The sequence below is a fragment of the Tachysurus vachellii genome, chromosome 4 (genome assembly GCF_030014155.1).
Source record: "Tachysurus vachellii isolate PV-2020 chromosome 4, HZAU_Pvac_v1, whole genome shotgun sequence".
NCBI classification, from domain to species: domain Eukaryota; kingdom Metazoa; phylum Chordata; class Actinopteri; order Siluriformes; family Bagridae; genus Tachysurus; species Tachysurus vachellii.
This window is the reverse complement of record NC_083463.1, coordinates 5476538-5497172: the sequence shown is the minus strand read 5'-3', so window position 1 is coordinate 5497172 and position 20635 is coordinate 5476538. Positions and strand designations below refer to the sequence as shown.

Sequence of the window (20635 nt, the reverse complement as noted above, 5' to 3'; positions counted from 1 at the left end):
TTTTGTCTTGGAATTTTTCTATGAATATATTTCCCTTAGCAGGCTAGTGAAAAGCAGAAATACTTAAACTACAAATTCTTAAAGCCCTGAGTGTCTGCTTTCATATGATCCATTAACCACCACTGTGAAGTGTGACATGACAAAGGAATTCAATGCTGAACAGCATGAGCAACCAGGCCATGGAAAATTCCATTTTTTTGTCTCTGGTAAAAGAGTTTTAAAGCTTTTCCCAAACAGTCAATCAAAAACCGTACAGAGAAAAAAAAACGAATAAATTTCTTTATAATAAAGATGATTTCTCGATATAAAATATAGCCGGTGCATAAAGTTACAGTCAGATTTAATAACGTAAAAATTTTGCTCCTCTCCCCTAACTGCTGGAGGTGTGAAACCTTTTCACTCTGAAGTGTGTATCGCGTTTGTCTATCACCAGATCTTCTCTCTGATCCTGAGGGGGTATGAAAGCAAATCTCACACCTTTTCAATCAAATCCTGCAGATCCCACAGCAACAGAGGAGACGAGAGAGAAAGACTCGACGCTTATTAAAACGGACGGCGATGACAAATATTAGTCTCGATTCTCCCGAGGACGCTAAAAAGAACGATACACCGTATTAACGGATGTGGGTCGTGTTCCTGTGTGTAGCACAGTGCCGTGCTCTCTCGACCCGGTTCCTCCGTTCCCGCCCAAATGACCTGCTTTAGATTTGGTTTGAGGATATAAAGACCAAGTGGAATTCTAAAGATGAGTTTTTTTCTACATTCTAAAACTTTTGCTTGAAGACTTCTAACAAAAAAAAAAAATCATACACTGCCTGGCGATTAACATAAACTGATATTATTTCTATTCTAAATTCGTTCAGATAAATTAGCCAGGTGCTTTAATTTCCACTCTATCCTGATGTTAGACAGATGTGCTGGCTTCAGAAAATCCTGCCAGAAAAAATGACGGCGTAGCAATAACAATATCTCCATCATGTGATGTCAAGAAAAGATGGAGGTGTTTTAATCTTTTGTTTTCTGTCCAGTTCAGTATTTTATTTTTATTTTATTATTAATTTGGAATTTAAAAATGGCCGGTGAAAAGTCGAACTCAGTCCTTTATGTTATTAATTTGTTTCTGAAATATACTTTAAACATACTGAATACAAACTATCTCAGATGTTTGACCTTGCTGTGACTTTGACCCCAATTAAATAAATCCGTTCCAAAATCTAATCAGGTCTTCTGCTGCTTACGGTGATTAGTTTACACAAATCCTACAAACATACAACCAGTCTGTCAGTCTTGAGATATCTCACAAATATTTATTTATTTATTTGTTTGTTTGTTTGTTTGTTTGTTCTTTCTTTATGAGATATAAGATATGAGATATAAGATATGAGATATAAGATACAAGATATGAGATATAAGATATGAGATACAAGATACAAGATATACAAAATGAGATATAAGATACAAGATATATGATATGAGATATAATATATGAGATACAAAATATAAGATATGAGATACAAGATACAAGATATAAGATATAAGTTTTCTGTTACAGAAGGCTCACAAATGTATAGATTTATTTCAAATTAATGATAGCAACAGAAAAGAAAAATTATGTTTTACTCATTAATCTGACAGAATAATCGGATATGACAACATTCAGGGTGTTATTAAGTAACAAAAACAGATGGCATTGACAGCTTTGTTCTCTTTTACTGTCTGTGTGTGTGTGTGTGTGTGTGTGTGTGTATGTGTCTGTGTGTGTGTGTGTGTGGATATACCAACACACACACAATACTGCATGAGCACACACACACACACACACACACACACACACACACAATACTGCATGAACACTAAAGTTGAATTAACCTATGATCAGCTATTAAGTTTGACATTTTAAAAGAACCTTGCGCTTGTGAATTAAATGAGATTTGTAGTGTTTGAGGGAGATTTTTTTTCATATATATATATATATATATATATATATATATATATATATATATATATATATATATTTTTTTTTTTTTTTTTTTTTTTGGATTAAAAAACAAAACACTTTGGTTATTAGTCATTTGTAGAGTGCTGCCTTTCCAAAAAAAAAAAAACAAAACTCCTCCAGACACCTGCAGTGCTAAAACTGCTGACTGATGTGATTGTTCTGGCACAGCGTGTCCTGCTAGGACCGAGCCGTGTCTGCCAAATTACATTAGAGAGTCATTACGGGTGTTAAAATCTCAATTACACCATTTTTAGTTTTCTTAATTAGATGTGCACTTCCTGATGGAAAGTGTGGTCTGGAAAAAATAAATAAATAAATAAATAAATAAATAAATAAATAAATAAATAAAATGCTGGAAGTGCTGTGAGGATACAAATGACTTGAGTTGAGATTAAGATAGATAGATAGATAGATAGATAGATAGATAGATAGATAGATAGATAGATAGATAGATAGATAGATAGATAATACAAAGATGCTGATTGGTCAGCTGCTGCAACACTTATTATGACATCATCATGATTTTAATGGAAATGTTTGTTAGCGGAACAACAATTATTTATTTTTTTTCATTCACTCATTCTTTTTTTCATATATTCATTCATTCATTCATTTATTCGTTCATCTGCAGTCAGCCTTTATTCTGATCAGGGATGCAGCGGATTTAGACCTTATTCAGAGCACTACGAGCCAGGAATACACCTTGGATAAGATGTCAAGGGTCCATGCACCCACACACTGGCAATCAAACATAGCCAATCCACCTCCTACCATGTTTTTGGTGGTTGAATGAAAAAGAAGAACCTGCAGGAAACCCACACAGACACAAGGAGAACATTCCACACGGACAGAAACCTGAGCTCAGGATTCAACTCTGAAGCTGTGAAGCAGCATCGCTAACAGCAGATTATAAATTAGAAAAAAAAAAAAATTAATAAATAAATAAATAAATAATCCACAAAATAAAGTTTGAAAGGAACGAGTACACCAGGCTAAAGGCAACACTGAAATGTAGCTAAGAAGTAAAAGAAGAAGTAAAAGAAGAAGAAGAAGAAGAAGAAGAAGAAGTACTAGTAATAATACGAATAGCAGCAGTGCTCTCAACACACACAAGTGACATTTGACAAAACTTGAAGAAGAGTCAAATCATGAGTGTATTCAGCACTGCACTGGACTCATTAAGAGCTCAAAATGTCACTCATGTCTCCTGAGCGCCAAACGCTTCAATTTCAGCTTGCCGTCTCCCAGTGTCTTCATTTTTTTTTTTTTTTTTTCAGAAATGGGCTGTAAAAAGTTCCCAAGCAAACCCGATCGACACAGCTGAGCCCATGGTGATGGCGAGAGAGCGTCGAGCGAGCGGCAAGTGGGCGTGATGTGTGTCGATACATGTGCACGGAGCAGCTTGTGACTAATTAAACTTTAGCTTATTTTCTTTTTTAACAATATTAGCAAGAAATGTAGGATGAAAAAAACCAAGAGAAGGCCACAGAGAGACCATTTTCATTTCGCTCTAAATTCTAGCCTGATCTTATACATGTAAACTTCGTCAATATGACAGAAGTCCAAACTCCATCTCTGTGGGTTTAATTCTGCTATCGCGAAAAGTAGAATTCTCTCCACATGCTGTGAGAATTTGTGTGTTTGGGCTGCACAGATTTTAGACTCGGTTGCTTTGCTTACTCACCAATGGTGTACACGGGGTCCAGTATTCTGGGTTCAGGTCAGTTCTAGAGCGCAGGTCCAGATAATCAGGGTTCAGTTCAGTCCGAGTACGTGTTAGAGTCCCCTAGGAATAATAATAAAAACAACAGAGTCACACGTCTAGTTCACTGAACTCTTTAAGGGTGTGGCATAAAACCCTAGTATGTATATAGGCAGATGAGAACACAGCAATCACAAGCTGGAAACCACACACACACACATACACACACACACTAAGCATTATGGACTCTAGTCTCTAGTGTGATTTTGAAGGGTAATATGATCTGAAATGGAACTCAAAGTATAACCTTTCCCAGTTTTCCAGTTGATAGCTTCAGCAGAATAAAGCTCTGGATGGCATACATGGGGTCTTCCAAATGGCATACATGTAAATGTAAACAAATACACTGCTGAAAAATGAAACACAAAGTTAGCAGCCTAATATAATCCCGTAAGACGTCTTGACCACCAGAGTGTCGTCGGCCATCCTGAAAATGCTTTCTCATCCAGAGTCATCACCTCGCCCGGCCTCTCGTCAGCTACGTAAGCAGAGCTCTGAGTGCATGAAGTGTCCAACATTCCACACATGAATAATAAGTGCATCGTCCAGGTTCATGAAGTGCACACTACTCACAAAATGTGTATTACACAACGGCACAGAATAGTTAGTAAGTCATATGCGATATGGGATGCAGCTACACTCGTTGGTGTGAAAACAACCAGAACAAGCCCGTCTCAAGCGATTGAGTCGATTCCAGAAAGATTCAACTAGTGATTTGACTCTGATTCGACTCTACTGCAGGAAGTGAGTACAATAGAAGCCTTTAGTTTTGTCACATATATTTTGTCACAGCACAGTCCCAACTTTGGAGGTTGGGATCAGAGCACAGGGTCAGACATTATACAGCACCTCTGGAGCAGACAGGGTTAAGGGCCTTGCCCAAGGGCCCAACAGTGTAGGCTTGGCAGTGCAAGGGCTTAAACACACTAATCCTCCAAGCAGAAACCGCAAGACTTAACCAACTGAGTAATCACTGTCCTAAACACACTTTGTGTTTTGCTTTATTTGTTTGTTTATTTGTTTGTTTGTTTGTTTGTTTATAAGGTGCATGGGACAAACTGAGCTGTAATTCAGTGATCTTGATCTTTTGAAGCAACACACATTGATTTAGCACCAGTTTTATGTTCTCCATTCTGGGGTGATTTTTTGACACAATACAAGTGCACATAGTTTGTAATTGGATGTGCGACGTCCCATCAGCCACTGCATCTCACCTGATCGTGACATAAGTGATATTTATACAGACTCTTTGTCTCACGCTATATGCTTGTCTGGTGTGTGTTTGTGACACATAGTCCTAATCGATGTTCACGTGTCTGTCGCTGTAAATGAATTACCTCACACTCGCATCAGTCAAGATTTTTCAGATTTTTCTTTCACTATCGTTCTGAAGAATAAATTAAATGAAAGAGTTTTACATGTATATTTAGCCCTTAAATATTTGTTTATTTATTTAGTTATTTATTTATTTATTTATAGGAACAGGTACATCAGAGGGACAGCTCATGTTGGACGTTTGGGGGACAAAGTTAGGGAGACCAGATTAAGATGGTTTGGACATGTTCAGAGGAGGGAGAGTGAGTATATTGGTAGGAGAATGTTGGACATGGAGCTGCCAGGCAGGAAGCAAAGAGGAAGGCCAAAGAGGAGGTATATGGATGTAATTAATGAGGATATGAAGCTAGTGGGTACAAGTGTTGAGGATGCAGAAGATAGGGATAGGTGGAGAGAGATGATTTGCTGTGGCGACCCCTAAAGGGAAAAGCTGAAAGAAGAAGAAGATTTATTTATTTATTTATTTATTTTATTTCTTTTTTTTTTTTGGCTTTGGTCCACTTAATTATGTGGAAGTGTGAAACTAAACAAATCTTGGCAAAAGCGGTGGACTAATAGGTGTGAAATGTGACAGTTCTGTGTGCAGTTACACCAGTGAAGCTTCAGAGAAAGAAAGAAAGAAAGAAAGAAAGAAAGAAAGAAAGAAAGAAAGAAAGAAAGAAAGAAAGAAAGAAAGAAAGAAAGAAAGACGGTTGTACATGAATGATGGATGGAAAGATCGATGGATGGATGGATGGATGGATTGAAAGAACAACAGATAGATAGATAGATAGATAGATAGATAGATAGATAGATAGATAGATAGATAGATAGATAGATAGATAGATAGATAGATATAAAATGAAAGAAAGAAAGAAAGAAAGAAAGAAAGAAAGAAAGAAAGACTTTCTCATAAGCCTGTAGCATTAATACAGTAGAAACATTCTAGTGTATGTGTGTGTGTGTGTGTGTGTGTGACTGTTGTGTTGATGCTGGCAGTCACACATGCTTTCCTTTTCTTCTCCATCTTCTCCACCCACACTCGCATGTTTATCAAAGAGTGGCCCAAATTAAAATAGATGGATTTTATTTTATATAACTTTAATATATTCAGACCAGCATGTAAGCAGGTGGCGGTGTGTTTCTGTCACGAGCGCTGCTGTGACCGTGTGTGTGTGTGTGTGTGTGTGTGTTTGTGTCTGTGTGTGTGTGTGTGTGTGTGTGTGTGTGTGTGTGTGTGTGTGTGTGTGTGTGTGTGTGTGTGTGAATGGGGTCTCGGGCTGAATCTGGACTGATTGCTTTTCAGTGCTCAAGTGTGGCTCAAGTCTGGCTGAAATGTCACAGCGCTGATTGGGTTCTGTCACACACACACGGCCCATTTCCTGTCATACATTCCACACAAGGGACCTTAAGCAGAAGTATTGTCTGGGATGCTATAGAGGCTGGAATTAAACCTGTGCTAATTTGTGTTGCTTGGTGTCGACAGAATCTGTCACTTATTCATTAAAAAAAAGTGTTAACCGTGTGAGTAAATTGAGATAATTAAAAGATAATCATTAAGATAATCATGAGATAACTAGTGATTAAATAGCAGCCTTGTTGTTGTGTCAACATACATTTCAGTATAATGCATATACTGTACATATATATATGTGTGTGTGTGTGTGTGTGTGTGTGTGTGTGTGTGTGTGTCATTTTACTCTTAATCATTCATAAGCTATGTAACCTCAAATGCTATATAAATACCTGGATATGGTGATGAAAGCTGAACCCAATGCTGAGTCCCTGATGGCTTCCTATAGTGCACTACACAGGCTGTGGGAGTATTTATAATATTATTTATGTAGTGAACTTTTCTAGGGTGGAGGAAGCCATTTGGAATCCAGCCAATAATCCAGCCAGTTATTGTTGCACAGAACCAAAATATTGTTGGACTCGCTTTAGAAATGTCTCATGAAACTGATGTGTTTCATCACAGTGAACAGATCAATAAAGTTTCCTTATCCACAATTTTGAATCTATTACAATTAAATTCCTTTTTATAATCTTTCATTTACATTTATGGCATTTTAGCAGAAGCCAAACTCATTTATACAGCTGAGCAGTGGAGGGTTAAGGGCCTTGCTTGGGGGCCCTTTCACTATCTATCTATCTATCTATCTATCTATCTATCTATCTATCTATCTATCTATCTATCTATCTATCTATCTATCTATCTATCTAGTTGTCTGTCTGCCTGTTTGTCTATCTATCTATCTATCTATCTATCTATCTATCTATCTATCTATCTATCTATCTATCTATCTATCTATCTATCTAGCTGTCTGTCTGTCTGTCTGTCTGTCTATCTATCTATCTATCTATCTATCTATCTATCTATCTATCTATCTAGTTGTCTGTCTGCCTGTATATCTATCTATCTATCTATCTATCTATCTATCTATCTATCTATCTATCTATCTATCTATCTATCTATCTATCTGTTTGACTATCTATCTATCTATCTATCTATCTATCTATCTATCTATCTATCTATCTATCTATCTATCTATCTATCTGTTTGACTATCTATCTATCTATCTATCTATCTATCTATCTATCTATCTATCTATCTATCTATCTATCTGTTTGACTATCTATCTATCTATCTATCTATCTATCTATCTATCTATCTATCTATCTATCTATCTATCTATCTGTTTGACTATCTATCTATCTATCTATCTATCTATCTATCTATCTATCTATCTATCTATCTATCTATTTAATAAGATGTTGTTGTTTATTGTTAAACTCTTTTTCCCAGAGGCCAATAAATGTCCTTATTTAGTTGTGTGAGTGTCTACAGCAGTATTGACTTTCTTTGCCATGTCACACTCCATCTGTTATAAGTAAAATTCCTGATTATATTTTTATGGCCTACAAATACATTCACAATATGTGATATTGCACACATAAGTCCTAAAAATGCCAAATAAATATATATATATTTTTGCTCGAGGTTGTCTGGTGAAAGATAAAGTTTTAAATAAGTAAATAAATAAATAAATAAATAAATCTAATGAAGACAGTCGAGCTCGATTTCTTTTACATACATTTTAACAATGTAATGCATGACAAAGACTCCGTAGCGTATCGACTGCATAGTGTCTTATAACTGCATTATAAGATGAGCTAAATGTTCATGATTCTTTTTAAATGAAACCTTCATAGAAAATCTGACCATGAGCTGTTATTCATCTTCAATGCTTTAAGTAAGGTCTATCTTTTTTTTCTGCGGTATAAATTGTTATTCTAGTTCATTGTCTTGTTGCTAAGTGACTAATTCACATAGCTACAGCTTGATTTTTTTCCCCCGGTCATTATAACCACCCTCCATGCTTAAAATCCCCAATGAAAAGAAGAAGAAAACAAGCAGGTGGAAAAATAAAGTCGCTGGCAACCCTTGACAGCACTACAGAAAAAAAACTGTTTGTACTTATTCACTTATCCAACATCCGACACTTAACGCCACTTGACAACTTTGTTCCTGAAATAAATGAAATAAAAAAGAATTCCATTTTCTTTCAGCCTCCATTTTGGTCTTAATGTGAAGTTGAAATTTAGACTCCAGCTAAACAATTCAAGCACACACACACACACACACACACAGACACACACACACGCACACACACAGAGTGCGAGTATGTTCTCCATAGACGTAAAATAAAGTAAAAAAGAAAAATGTGACTGATTTGATTTACTTTAAGAACAATTTACAACAAGGAAACAAATATGAATGATGAAAATAATTCTATAATATTTTATATTATTTTATATCTCATAAAGTTCCTATAGGTTACACACAGTAATAGATCTGATTAATTAAATGATCAACAATTTAAACATTAGGACCCCTATACTGTACCAACATCTGGTTAAAATCCGTTCTAAATCATGACAACTTCCACATCTGCTTTATGATATTTATTTCAGTCTTATGATGCATGACTTCTTATGACGCATGACTTCTTATGACGCATGACTTCTTATGACGCATGACTCCTTATGACGCATGACTTCTTATGACGCATGACTTCTTATGACGCATGACTCCTTATGACGCATGACTCCTTATGACGCATGACTCCTTATGACGCATGACTCCTTATGATGCATGACTTCTTATGACGCATGACTCCTTATGACGCATGACTCCTGTAGGTTTTTAATTTTGATGATCGGAGAGTGAGATCAAACTGGAGGCGTGTCAAGGACACACTCACTCGCTCACTCACACACTCACTCACACACTCTCTCACTCGCTCACTCACACCCTCACTCACACACTCACTCTCTCACTCACTCACTTGCTCACTCACTCACTCACACACTCACTCACACACACACTCACTCACACACACACTCACTCACACACTCACTCACTCACACCCTCACTCACTCACACCCTCACTCACACACTCACTCCCTCACTCACTCACTCACTCACTCACTCACTCACTCACTCACTCTCTCACACACACACTCACTCTCTCACTCACACACTCTCTCACTCGCTCACTCACACCCTCACTCACACACTCACTCTCTCACTCACTCACTTGCTCACTCACTCACTCACACACTCACTCACACACACACTCACTCACACACACACTCACTCACACACTCACTCACTCACACCCTCACTCACTCACACCCTCACTCACACACTCACTCCCTCACTCACTCACTCACTCACTCACTCACTCACTCACTCACTCACTCACTCTCTCACACACACACTCACTCTCTCACTCACACACTCACTCGCTCACACACTCACTCACACACTCACTTGCTCACTCACTCACTGAACACTACACAACATTCACTCAGTGTTCAGAGCTTGGCACTTTTCCGCCATTCCAGGAGATTAAAAAAGCTGGGATTGTTTACGTGCAGGGAGAAAAGAGGGCTTTTTTTCATTCCACCATCTCTCCATCTCTCTGTGCCTTAATGAGGACTCGAACCGGAGCGTTGTAAATCGCGTTGGGTGTGTGTGATGTATGCCGTAATTATCTGTTGATTTACACAATGGCCTCGGCGTAATGAGGCAGAGCCTGGAGCATACATCACTGTCTGAGCACACTGAGAGCATAACAAACCCGCTCGCTCTAACCTCTCCTCCCTCGCCTCTTCTGTCTTCTCTTTCCCCCAACCATCACCCCCTTCCCCCACCCCCACTCTACCCCCACCACCACCACCACACCTCCTGCCCTCCCTCCCTTCATCTGCCTCGACACTTTTCTCTCCTCTCTTTTGCACGCTCTGCGTCAGGGTTACGCGACGTCAGTGAGTTTGTGGCCCAGCGCGACGTGTGTGTTTTTTATTTATTTATTCAGCATGGAGCTGTTAGCACCCACGCACTGCGTTTTAATTAATGTCACGTTGACCTGCAACACACACTCCACCAGTTGGCAAAACAACTTAATGCCAAGCTCCGTTCTGCCTCGTGCCATTACACAGAATGAGAGAGAGAGAGAGAGAGAGAGAGAGAGAGAGAGAGAGAGAGAGAGAGAATATGCATGGTATAATCCTTATTCTCTTTCAACATGGATGCAACATGTGGTGAGAAAGAAAGAAAGAAAGAAAAAAAGAAAGACAGAAAGAAAGAAAGAAAGAAAGAAAGAAAGAAAGAAAGAAAGAAAGAAAGAAAGAAAGAAAGAAAGAAAGAAAGAAAGAAGTACATGGATGGATAAAAAGAACAAATGTTAGATAGATAGATAGATAGATAGATAGATAGATAGATAGATAGATAGATAGATAGATAGATAGATAGATAGATAGATAGATAGATAGATAGATAGATAGATAGATAGATAGATAGATAGATAGATAGATAGATAGATAGATAGATAGATAGATAGATAGATAGATAGATAGATAGATAGTTCTTACACTTGGCTATACCTGGGACATGCTATGGCTAAGCTAATGTAATTCATCTGCAAAATCTTAACTGAAGATGCCGTAGCACACACACACACACACACACACACACACACACACACACACACACACACACACAAAAGAGTTTTAGATAAATAGTTTGAAATTATAGTTCAGCTGATCCTATAATTACTGAAAATCCAGAAAAAAGGAAATGGGGAATCAGTGACAATGCAACCTTGGCTCAGGTGAACAGGAGAACATCTGTATAGTACAAATAGTGAAAAAGAAAAGTAAGAAGCCATTAGGAAACGGTGCAGTGGATCAGGAACACTGACTTTTATTTTTTTTAGGTTTTTAAAACAACTACTACTTTCAGCCAATCAGAACACTTTACTGCACTCAGCCAATCAGAACACTTTACTGCACTCAGCCAATCAGAACACTGTACGTCTCTCAGCTAATCAGAACACGGTACTACTCTCAGCCAATCAGAACACATTACTGTTCTCACAATCAGAACGTAATTAGACTCAGTATGCTGTGTAATTTGCCTCCTGGGGAGATCATTAATGTGACATATACACAAGACTAAAACACAATGACATCTGAAGGCACGCTGACATTATCATGAATATCATTCCACACTATGTGAATACGATTAACAGCAAAAAGAGTGATGAAGCCAGCTACGGACTATAAACGTGTGTGTGTGTGTGTGTGTGTGTGTGTGTGTGAGAGATGATTTTCTCTATGAAGACCTTCTAAATAAATGATGACAGATTATCCTGACAAACAGGGTAAATGAAACACACACACACACACACCCGCCCACACACACATACACACACACACACACATGTTGACATGACAACTCACTCACTCACGTGTACATGACAAAATGTATTTTATTTACATCATTTCTTCATTTCTTATGGTCTATGTTACAGATATTGCTCCTTTTTGTGGTAAATATTTATTTTTGTGGTAAATATTATTAGTATTATTTGACTTTTTTTTAAATTCAGAAGAAAGGAAATGGAAAATTATCAGGAATTTTCCGACAGAATCAATATGTGAAATCTGTGAAGTATTACTCTCTCTCTCTCTCTCTCTCTCTCTCTCTCTCTCTCTCTCTCTCTCTCTCTCTCTCTGTGCATGTGTGAGTGAGTGGGCGGAGCGTCGTGAGAGTGAGAGCATGGCTGTGTGAGAGTGTCTCTTGCAGCTCTTTTTTCCTTACTGTACCTTGTATCTCTATTTTTCTCTTTCTGTTCTTTCTCTAGTTAGTAAGAGTTAATGTTCTTTTGACTGTTTCCTTGTTGGTTTTATTGCTAGTGTCTCCGAGGGCCGTGTGTAACCCTTTATAGGGGAAGCATGGCGGCCCGAGGGGTGCGGAGTTTAAACACTCTCACACTGCGCCATGGTGTTAAAGTGGTGTCTGCAGCTAGTGTTGAAGACGTGTGTTTGTCCATAGGAGAAGCTGTAGGCTATGAGTGTATCATGGCCGCCTCTAGGATGAACTACGCAACTGTTGTGTTTCTCAATACTGTTGAAAAAGTTACCAGATTGGTAGCAAGTAGAATAGTAATAAAGGGAGTGCTCACTGATGTCCTGCTACTTCCTATGCCATCGAAGAAAGTCATTCTTTCCAACGTCCCACCGTTTATTAGTGATGAAATTTTACTCGAAGCTCTTTCTCGCAACGGAAAACCTGTTTCCTCAGTTAAAGAGATACCGATCACAAGTTAAAAATTTCGTCACCTATTTTTAATTTAGTCTTAGTCTTAGTCTTGTGCCAAATGTATTGCACACATCATTATTGATGATAGTTAGAGCAATATTACATGTAATTGTTAAACTTGATTCCCTTACATATACATTTGCTTTTAAGCCTAATTATTCATTTTGATTATGATGTGATTGTGACAGGGAAGAGGTTTCAGGTTGGGGGTGCTGAGTTTTTTCTGTCACCACTTCTGAATAAGAAACAATATCAAGGCTATAAATCTTGTCAAAACTCTGCGAATCACAAAAGTATCAGTGAGAAGTTGAGAACACTCGTTTAAACAGTGCATACACTTTCAATACACTTACATTTATTGATGCTGCTTTTAATCGTAATGCAAAGACCGGTCATTGGGACATAAGCTGTCATGTACAATAAAAGAGCCTGCGCAGCGACAGGAAATATAATTTAACACAAAAAGCCTAGGCCAGGGGTGGACTAATGCTCAGGAGTTTTTATTTATTTATTTATTTATTTTTTGAGCAGCGTGTGGACAAATTCTTTCTACACACACACTATTTTATTTCTTGATAACAGACCTCTGCGAACTATAACACACCGTTGCCATGAAAAACAGAGCGTTGCCATGGACACACAGGATTCTAACCGTAGAGACGGAGCGCACTATTTTCTTTAGCGGAAACAATACAATTGTTTTTAAATCAATAAACTCCTTTTTAAATCATCATTTTGAGTCAAATTATTTATTTATTTGGTAGGTAGCAATATAATAAGCGGGATCCGCTTCACGGACCTGTAACTTGAGCAACAGCGTGAAGCCGCGAACTCGTTGTGAATATTTTAAAGGCGTAACAGCTGATGAAAAAGCAGAGACAATTGTAGACGAAAATGAAGAGATTTTATCTTAGTTTTTATTTTATACAAAACATTTTCGTCTCGTCTTTTTTCGTCAACAATAATGCATGTTAATTTAGTCTTAGTCAGCGTTTTTGGACAGTGGTGCAGTCTTGTCATCGTCTCGTCTTAGTCATGAAAAAAAAAGGTTGTTGACGAACATATTTCGTCTCGTCTCGTCTGACGAAATTAACACTAATCACAAGCCAGTCACCATTACTCAAAGAGGTAGTTTCTTTTAGGAGACTTGTATACATGATTGTTAAAAATAACGCTGAACTCGACATAGCGTTTCATTTCCGTATAGACGGTTTTGATTATGTAAAAGTCTTCGCCACTACCGGAAAAATGAGGTGTTTATGCTGTGGTAAGGAAGGTCATCTAGTCCACACTTGCCCTGACCGATTCAATAACGACAACGGCACTAACTTACAGAACACTAGCAATGAACCAGCAGTACAACAACCACCCAAGTTTAACCGGGCCGAAGCAGACCCGATCGTGGTACCGCTGAGGGAGAGAACGAGCACGGACGAGTCGGCTGAAGCCCGGCCAACTCGCTACACAACACGGTCACAGGTACAGAACACAGTGGGGATTTAACTAATGTATAACATTCAGAGGCTGAAACGGATGTGTTACACAGCACAAATGGTGTAAAAACCAACCCGGTTTCTCAAGTAGCCCGAGAAAATGATTAACGACGATGGCATCGAAATGGCGGCAGAACAGAAAATCTTTAAAACTCAAATGAAAAGGAAAAAAGTAATAAAGACGGCGGCCTCAGACATGTTAAAAAAAGCAGACGTAGCTGAAAGTGAAGAACACGATAGTGAAAGTGAAATGTCTGACTCCGCCACCTCTTTATCACTGGCAGAGTGTTTGAGCAGGAGTTATGATGCAGAGGACATGAGGACATGATGCAGAGGACATTAACATGTTTTTAAGGTCAACCAAGAACAGAAGGGGAGTGAGGGTCAGTGAATATTTTCCTGACCTAAATCAATTCATTGAGAAGGCAAAGTGTCTAATGGCAGAGGGTTGTTTTTTAAATAAAGAAGTGTACCGACTGAAGAAGATTGTGAGGAAACTCATTGCTGAAACGAACGATGAGGAAAGTAAGGATGTGTAAAGACATGAGGAAAAACAGTGTGCCATTTTTTTAGGTGGTATTTAACCCTTGTCTCACTCATAATGAGCAAAGTCCAGATAGCCACCTTAAATCTGAATGGAGCTAGGTATGAGGTACTTTTACAGGAAACACATATGTCCCTTTTCCACAGAGGCAGTTTCAGTGCTGGTTCGGAGCCTAATTTAGAACCAGTTCTTTCTTTTTCGACAGCCAAAGCACCGGCTCTGAACCACGAAAAGTGGTTCTTAAGTAGCACCAAAATGTTGCTGGTCTAGACTTAAGAACCGCTTGTGTCATGGGGCTGTGGGCGGAGCTACTGTTAGCGCATTTGATAATGTACCTTAAGTATACTAATGTTTTACACTTTTACTTTACCGCGATATGATACATTATCAGCACACATGATAGTAGGTAGCTACACGCTATGGCCAAGGTTTTAATAATAAAATAATGTTAAGTACTTTCTCGATAACAACCTCCGTTTATACAGATTACATGGAGCTGCACGTACACATTGGATTCGCCGCGTTTGGGTGTTAATGTAGGTTCACAAAGCCATGAGCATTAACAGTAAAGCAACATCCGCCATTGTTGATGTGTTTGTGTTTGCCGCTGCTGCGCTAACATTGCTGTGTAACGTGACACGTATACAGTGACGTCAGACTCGGCTCTGTGATGCTCTCTAACCGGTGGAAAGGCAAACCGGTTCTTAGAAGGTTCGCCAGTGGAACCAACTTTGAACCAGCACCAGCGCTGGCTCTGAACCAGCACCCGGTTCTTTTTGGTGGAAAAGGTGTTAAAAACTGATTTTTTTACTGTTACTGTTTACTGTTTACTGATGTTAAAAATGTTATAGATTGAAAGAGAGAATGGGGAGGTCTTTATTTTTAGTCACAACTCCTCTGTTAGTGGTGTGGTTGCAATACTTTACTCAAAGAACTTTACTCCTGTACTCGATTGCTATAGAACCCCTGTTACAACAGATTAGAGCAAAGATAAACGGTCTACGCTAATCAAATAGCGCAGATAGCATAAAGGTAGCAGCATGTACCGATCACATGGTAGGTGTAATAAGAAAGCAAAGTGACGTAGACACCCTAGCAACATTACTGGAAAAGTTTAACGTGATATCCTCGGCTAAAGTGAATTGGAGCAAGAGTGAGGCTTTATTGTCTGGGAACTGGTCGGGTGAAAAACCAAAGCTTCCAGAGGGGCTAACTTAGAGGAGAGGAGGTTTCATATACCTGGGGGTTGTTTTTGGAGACCAGGCAGACATGATGAAGAATTGGGAAGGGTGTTTTGGCGTTTGTCAGTTGTTGAATTTCCTAATAGGCCGAGCAAAACTAGCTATCTACATTGCGCGCCGGACGTGACGCGCAGGCGGTGTTTGTAAACACTGTTAAGACTAGCGTTGCGGTTGATTACCAGTTCTATAAACTGACGGCTAACCTCGATATCACGATCAGTGTGCCTTTTTTCTCTCTCTCTCTCTCTCTCTCTTTCTCTCTCTCTCTCTTTCTCTCTGTATGTCTCTTCTTTAGACTATATATGCTATATATACAGACCATTAGGTACATACCACACCATAAACCTAATAATCACAGCTATATATATATCTCACACATACACACACACACATAGAATAAAAGAGAAGAAAAAAGGCAGAATATTGTTTTCTTATTTTGAACTGTTCTTATTTGAAGGGTTGACCCCGTGTGTGTGTGTGTGTGTGTGTGTGTGAGAGAGAGAGAGAGAGAGAGAGAGAGAGAGAGAGAGAGAGAGAGAGTAAATGAAACTCCAAACACATCTGTCTCTGTGAATCTGTGAGTCACGATGCAAGGCCACTGATTAAAGCCTGGAATGCGTCGGATAATTAATTTGATGGCTGCTCTTCTGTCCGTCCTCTGCAGATAATGAGGAGAAATTCTCAGCTAAAGACGCCACACACTCTCAGAGCACTCCTTCAAAATGAGGTTCAGTGCACCTGGTCAACTTTGACCCCATGTTCACAAAGGAGCTTTGAATGATGAGTGTCTTAAAAGGACAAACACAAATAAATCTCTAATGACAGAGTGAGAGAGAGAACACGAGAGTGCGAAGAGAGAAAGAGAAAGAGAGAGAGAAACAGTTAGAAACAATACACTGAAAAACTTTTAGCTTACTTATTTTTTTCTTTCCATATGAATGGTACATGTGGAAAGAAAGAAAGAAAGAAAGAAAGAAAGAAAGAAAGAAAGAAAGAAAGAAAGAAAGACATTTATGGATAGATGGATGGATAAATGGATGCATGGATGGATAGATCTATTTTTACATTATTATACAAGTATTCAAGCGAGTTATTATACGAGTTATTCAAGCTCAATAACACATAAATTTTTTTAATCAGTTAATTAACTAATAAAAATCAAAGGTTTTACTGAAACTACTGGGAATCGAACCCATAACCATGTGTTCAGAGCACAGTGTTAACCTCTGAGCTCCCAGTCCCCCCGTTTTGTCTGATTATTATTAAACACAGTCGTACAGGCATGTTAGGCATGTGATGAATGCGTCTCCTGCCGCATTAATAGTTTAAAGCTCAGTAAAATCAATCGACGCATTATCCCCTCTGTCTCTGGAGATCAGCATGCAGCCTTTAATATATCGTGTTCATAAGCCGGCTTTCTCCTCCTTCTGTTGTCACTGACTCACAGGGGCATTCTCTCTCTCTCTCTCTCTCTCTCTCTCTCTCTCTCTCTCTTTTTTTGTCTCTCTCTCTCACTGTTTCTATCTCTCTCGCTCTCTCTCTTTTTGTCTCTCTCTGTCTCTCTTACCGTCTCTTTCTCTCTCTCTCTCTCTCTCTCTCTCTCTCTCTCTCTCTCTCTCTCTCTCTCTCTCTCTCTCTCTCTCTCTCTCTCATGTTAGAATGAACAACACAACAAAACCTGACGTAGATAAGCTGGGTACAGTGGGCACTGTTTCCACATCACATGATCTTTCTCCAACTGTAATTATATAAACATCTACCTTTCATGTATCCTCTCTCTCTCTCTCTCTCTCTCTCTCTCTCTCTGTCTGTCTGTCTGACTCTCTCTGTCTGTCTGTCTGTCTCTCTCTCTCTCTCTCTCTCTCTCTCTCTCTCTCTCTGTCTGTCTGTCTGTCTGTCTGTCTGTCTGTCTGTCTGACTCTCTCTGTCTGTCTGTCTGTCTGTCTCTCTCTCTCTCTCTCTCTCTCTCTCTGTCTGTCTGTCTGTCTGTCTGTCTCTCTCTCTCTCTCTCTCTCTCTCTCTCTCTCTCTCTCTCTGTCTGTCTGTCTGTCTCTCTCTCTCTAGGTTGGTTTTATGAAAGAGAATGTGAAAGCGAAATATAACGAACTTAAATTGCAGATGTAAATGAGAAAAAGAGGTGTAACAGTGTTGAAGAATATTTACAGAGTGTCATTAATCAGTTAAAGGTGAGAGGGCAGACAGATAAGGTGAGACAGTGTGAGACAGGGAGGCGAGAAAGACACCTGCGAAAAAGTTCAGATGGAATGATAGACCTTAAAAATTAGAGAGAGAAGGAAAAAAAGAGAGGCAGAATTGGATGACACTTTATTTGAAGGTCTTTACATGATATTTGCATTATTCAAGATTCAGAAGTTTTATTTTATAATGCAAAAAGTTCCTTGTACAATGAAATTCTGACTTTGCACACTGTTCACTGTTCATAGGTAATAATAATAATTAAATTACTAATAATATTAGGACGATAATTATAATTATTTTTTATTATTATTATAATTATTAGTACATTTTTGTTACATTCTTTTTAATATAATTAAATGTACTAATAACAATTCCTATTATTATAATGATTAATATCATTATTATTATTATTTAATTATATTATATTTCATTAAATATTATCTTAATAGATATAATTATATCTTAACAAGCGGTGACTTTGTAGCACAGGGAATTTCTAGTTTAGATACATTAATGTAGAAAAAGCTTCGATATTAAGCCTATTTGTTGTTGCCGTATAATGTCGTTGTCTTAACAACTATTCATAAAGAGGGTGTCAAAGTTGTGAGCACATGTTCAGAGAAAATCCATCAACGCTTGCAAATTATCTTTTGGAAGTCGTCACATTTGTTAAAATTTTCAAATTAAACATCCCAAGTTATAAGTCAGACTTAAATAATGGCTCCCATGGCAACAAGAGCCAGCCCTGGCACCGTGTTTTAGATTCTCCACCATTCACATAGTCATTTGGTTCATTTCACTGATTGTGTTATCACACTCTTTATTTTCTACTTGATTACTTTGTATATTTATACCAGGGAAATCTTATTGTGCATTTGTATTGTAAAGCCTGAGCTTTGTTCTTGTATTTTCAAGGTCCTGGTTTGAATGCATGTCTATTTGTACCGTTTATGATAATGGATTATTCTAGTTTAACCCTGTCTGTCTGTGTTTTGACCCCCGCTATAGACAATGACAATAATTTTGTTAAAGGCCCTAATGAACTACACGCTGAGTGTACACATTTCCTCCATGCCTCAGTGCACGGCACTTTACACCGATGTAATGTCATCTGTGAAATAAATAGACCTTTTCTTTGTCGCTGGTTCGATCTCATACGTACGTCAAGGGTACGTCTTTTCTTTATACCCTTAGTATGTATGTATCTTTTTACCGTTAAAAATGATTTAGGAAGTAATTGGACCTTAAGCACTACTGTGAAGATTGGAAAAAGGCCAGATGACAATTTTACAATTTTAAACTTCCTGGCCTGTACCCACTGTTCTTGGCTAGCAGGAGTGGGACCTGATGTTTGATTTCGATCAAAAGGTGCAGGCTGTTTGGTAGTACGTCAAGTAGTTGGGGGCAGTTGTTTTTCTGATAAAGCCCTGCGGTTATGGAACAGCCAATTAGTGTTTAGGACTCAGACACAGTCTCAGTGTTTAAGTCCAGGCTGAAAACATTTTTGTTTAGTCTAGATTTTGATATAGGTAAAGGAGCTGATCAGGAGGGTTCCTTTGTATATGTCAGGACTCAGCCCGGACTTTTGGCCATGTGCTAGTGTTGTCATTCCTCGTCACGTGTCTGCCCCGCCTTCGTCTGCTCCTCCCTGTCACCACACCTGCTCCTCATTGTGTCATCATAGTGTTTTATATTTAAGTGAGCCGCGTTGCCGATGGCAGCGCGGATCATTAGTTACGTTTACCCCTCGTCATGTTTAGTCATTGTTAAATGTCGTCTCTGTATTGTTTCAGTTATCGTCATTTTTGTCTATGGCTTCCTTTGTTTATTAAACCCCCTTCTTTTGAAGCTATCCTGCATACGGGTCTGTCTCCTTCCGTCCCCGGTTGTGACAGTATAGAGTGTTGGTGAACTGGGATGTCTGATGTTGTCACCTTAACATTATCTTTAACCATTACATGATTACAAGTATACCTAATCTCTCTCTCTCTCTCTCTCTCTCTCTCTCTCTCTCTCTCTCTCTCTCTCTCTCTCTCTCTCTCTCTCTCTCTCTCTCTCTCTCTCTCTCACATTTGTCAAACTACTGTATACGTGGCACTCTTGAGCTCCCAGTGTGACTGCTTCATCTTTCCCGACCTACCTGATCCATCCTGATGACCTGATAGAGCAGCCCGTGACCAATGGGACTATGGAGGTGCATAGAACCACTTAAGAGACTTCCAGCCGTCTTTGACTTGTCATTGCTTTGTGCTCGGGTCTTTAACAGTCAACATTTGAAGACTTTGGCACGAAGGAATTAGTGTTGAGTCTGTAATGTTCTCAGAAATGATCCTGACCTATTAGTTCCTGAGGAGCTCTTGGTTGCACAATTTCACTCGATTACAAACTGTTGATAAATGGATATTATTTAC

General features: G+C 38.6%; 1 protein-coding gene across 1 annotated transcript in view; it reads right to left on the bottom strand.

The window, feature by feature from the left end:
* Positions 1-20635, bottom strand: part of LOC132844254 (protocadherin-9) — a 239208-nt gene that overhangs the window by 132628 nt on the left and 85945 nt on the right. Inside the window, exon 3 of the mRNA XM_060867494.1 lies at positions 3684-3785. Within this exon, the coding sequence (XP_060723477.1) occupies positions 3684-3785 (102 nt within the window). The remainder of the gene's footprint in view (positions 1-3683; positions 3786-20635) is intronic.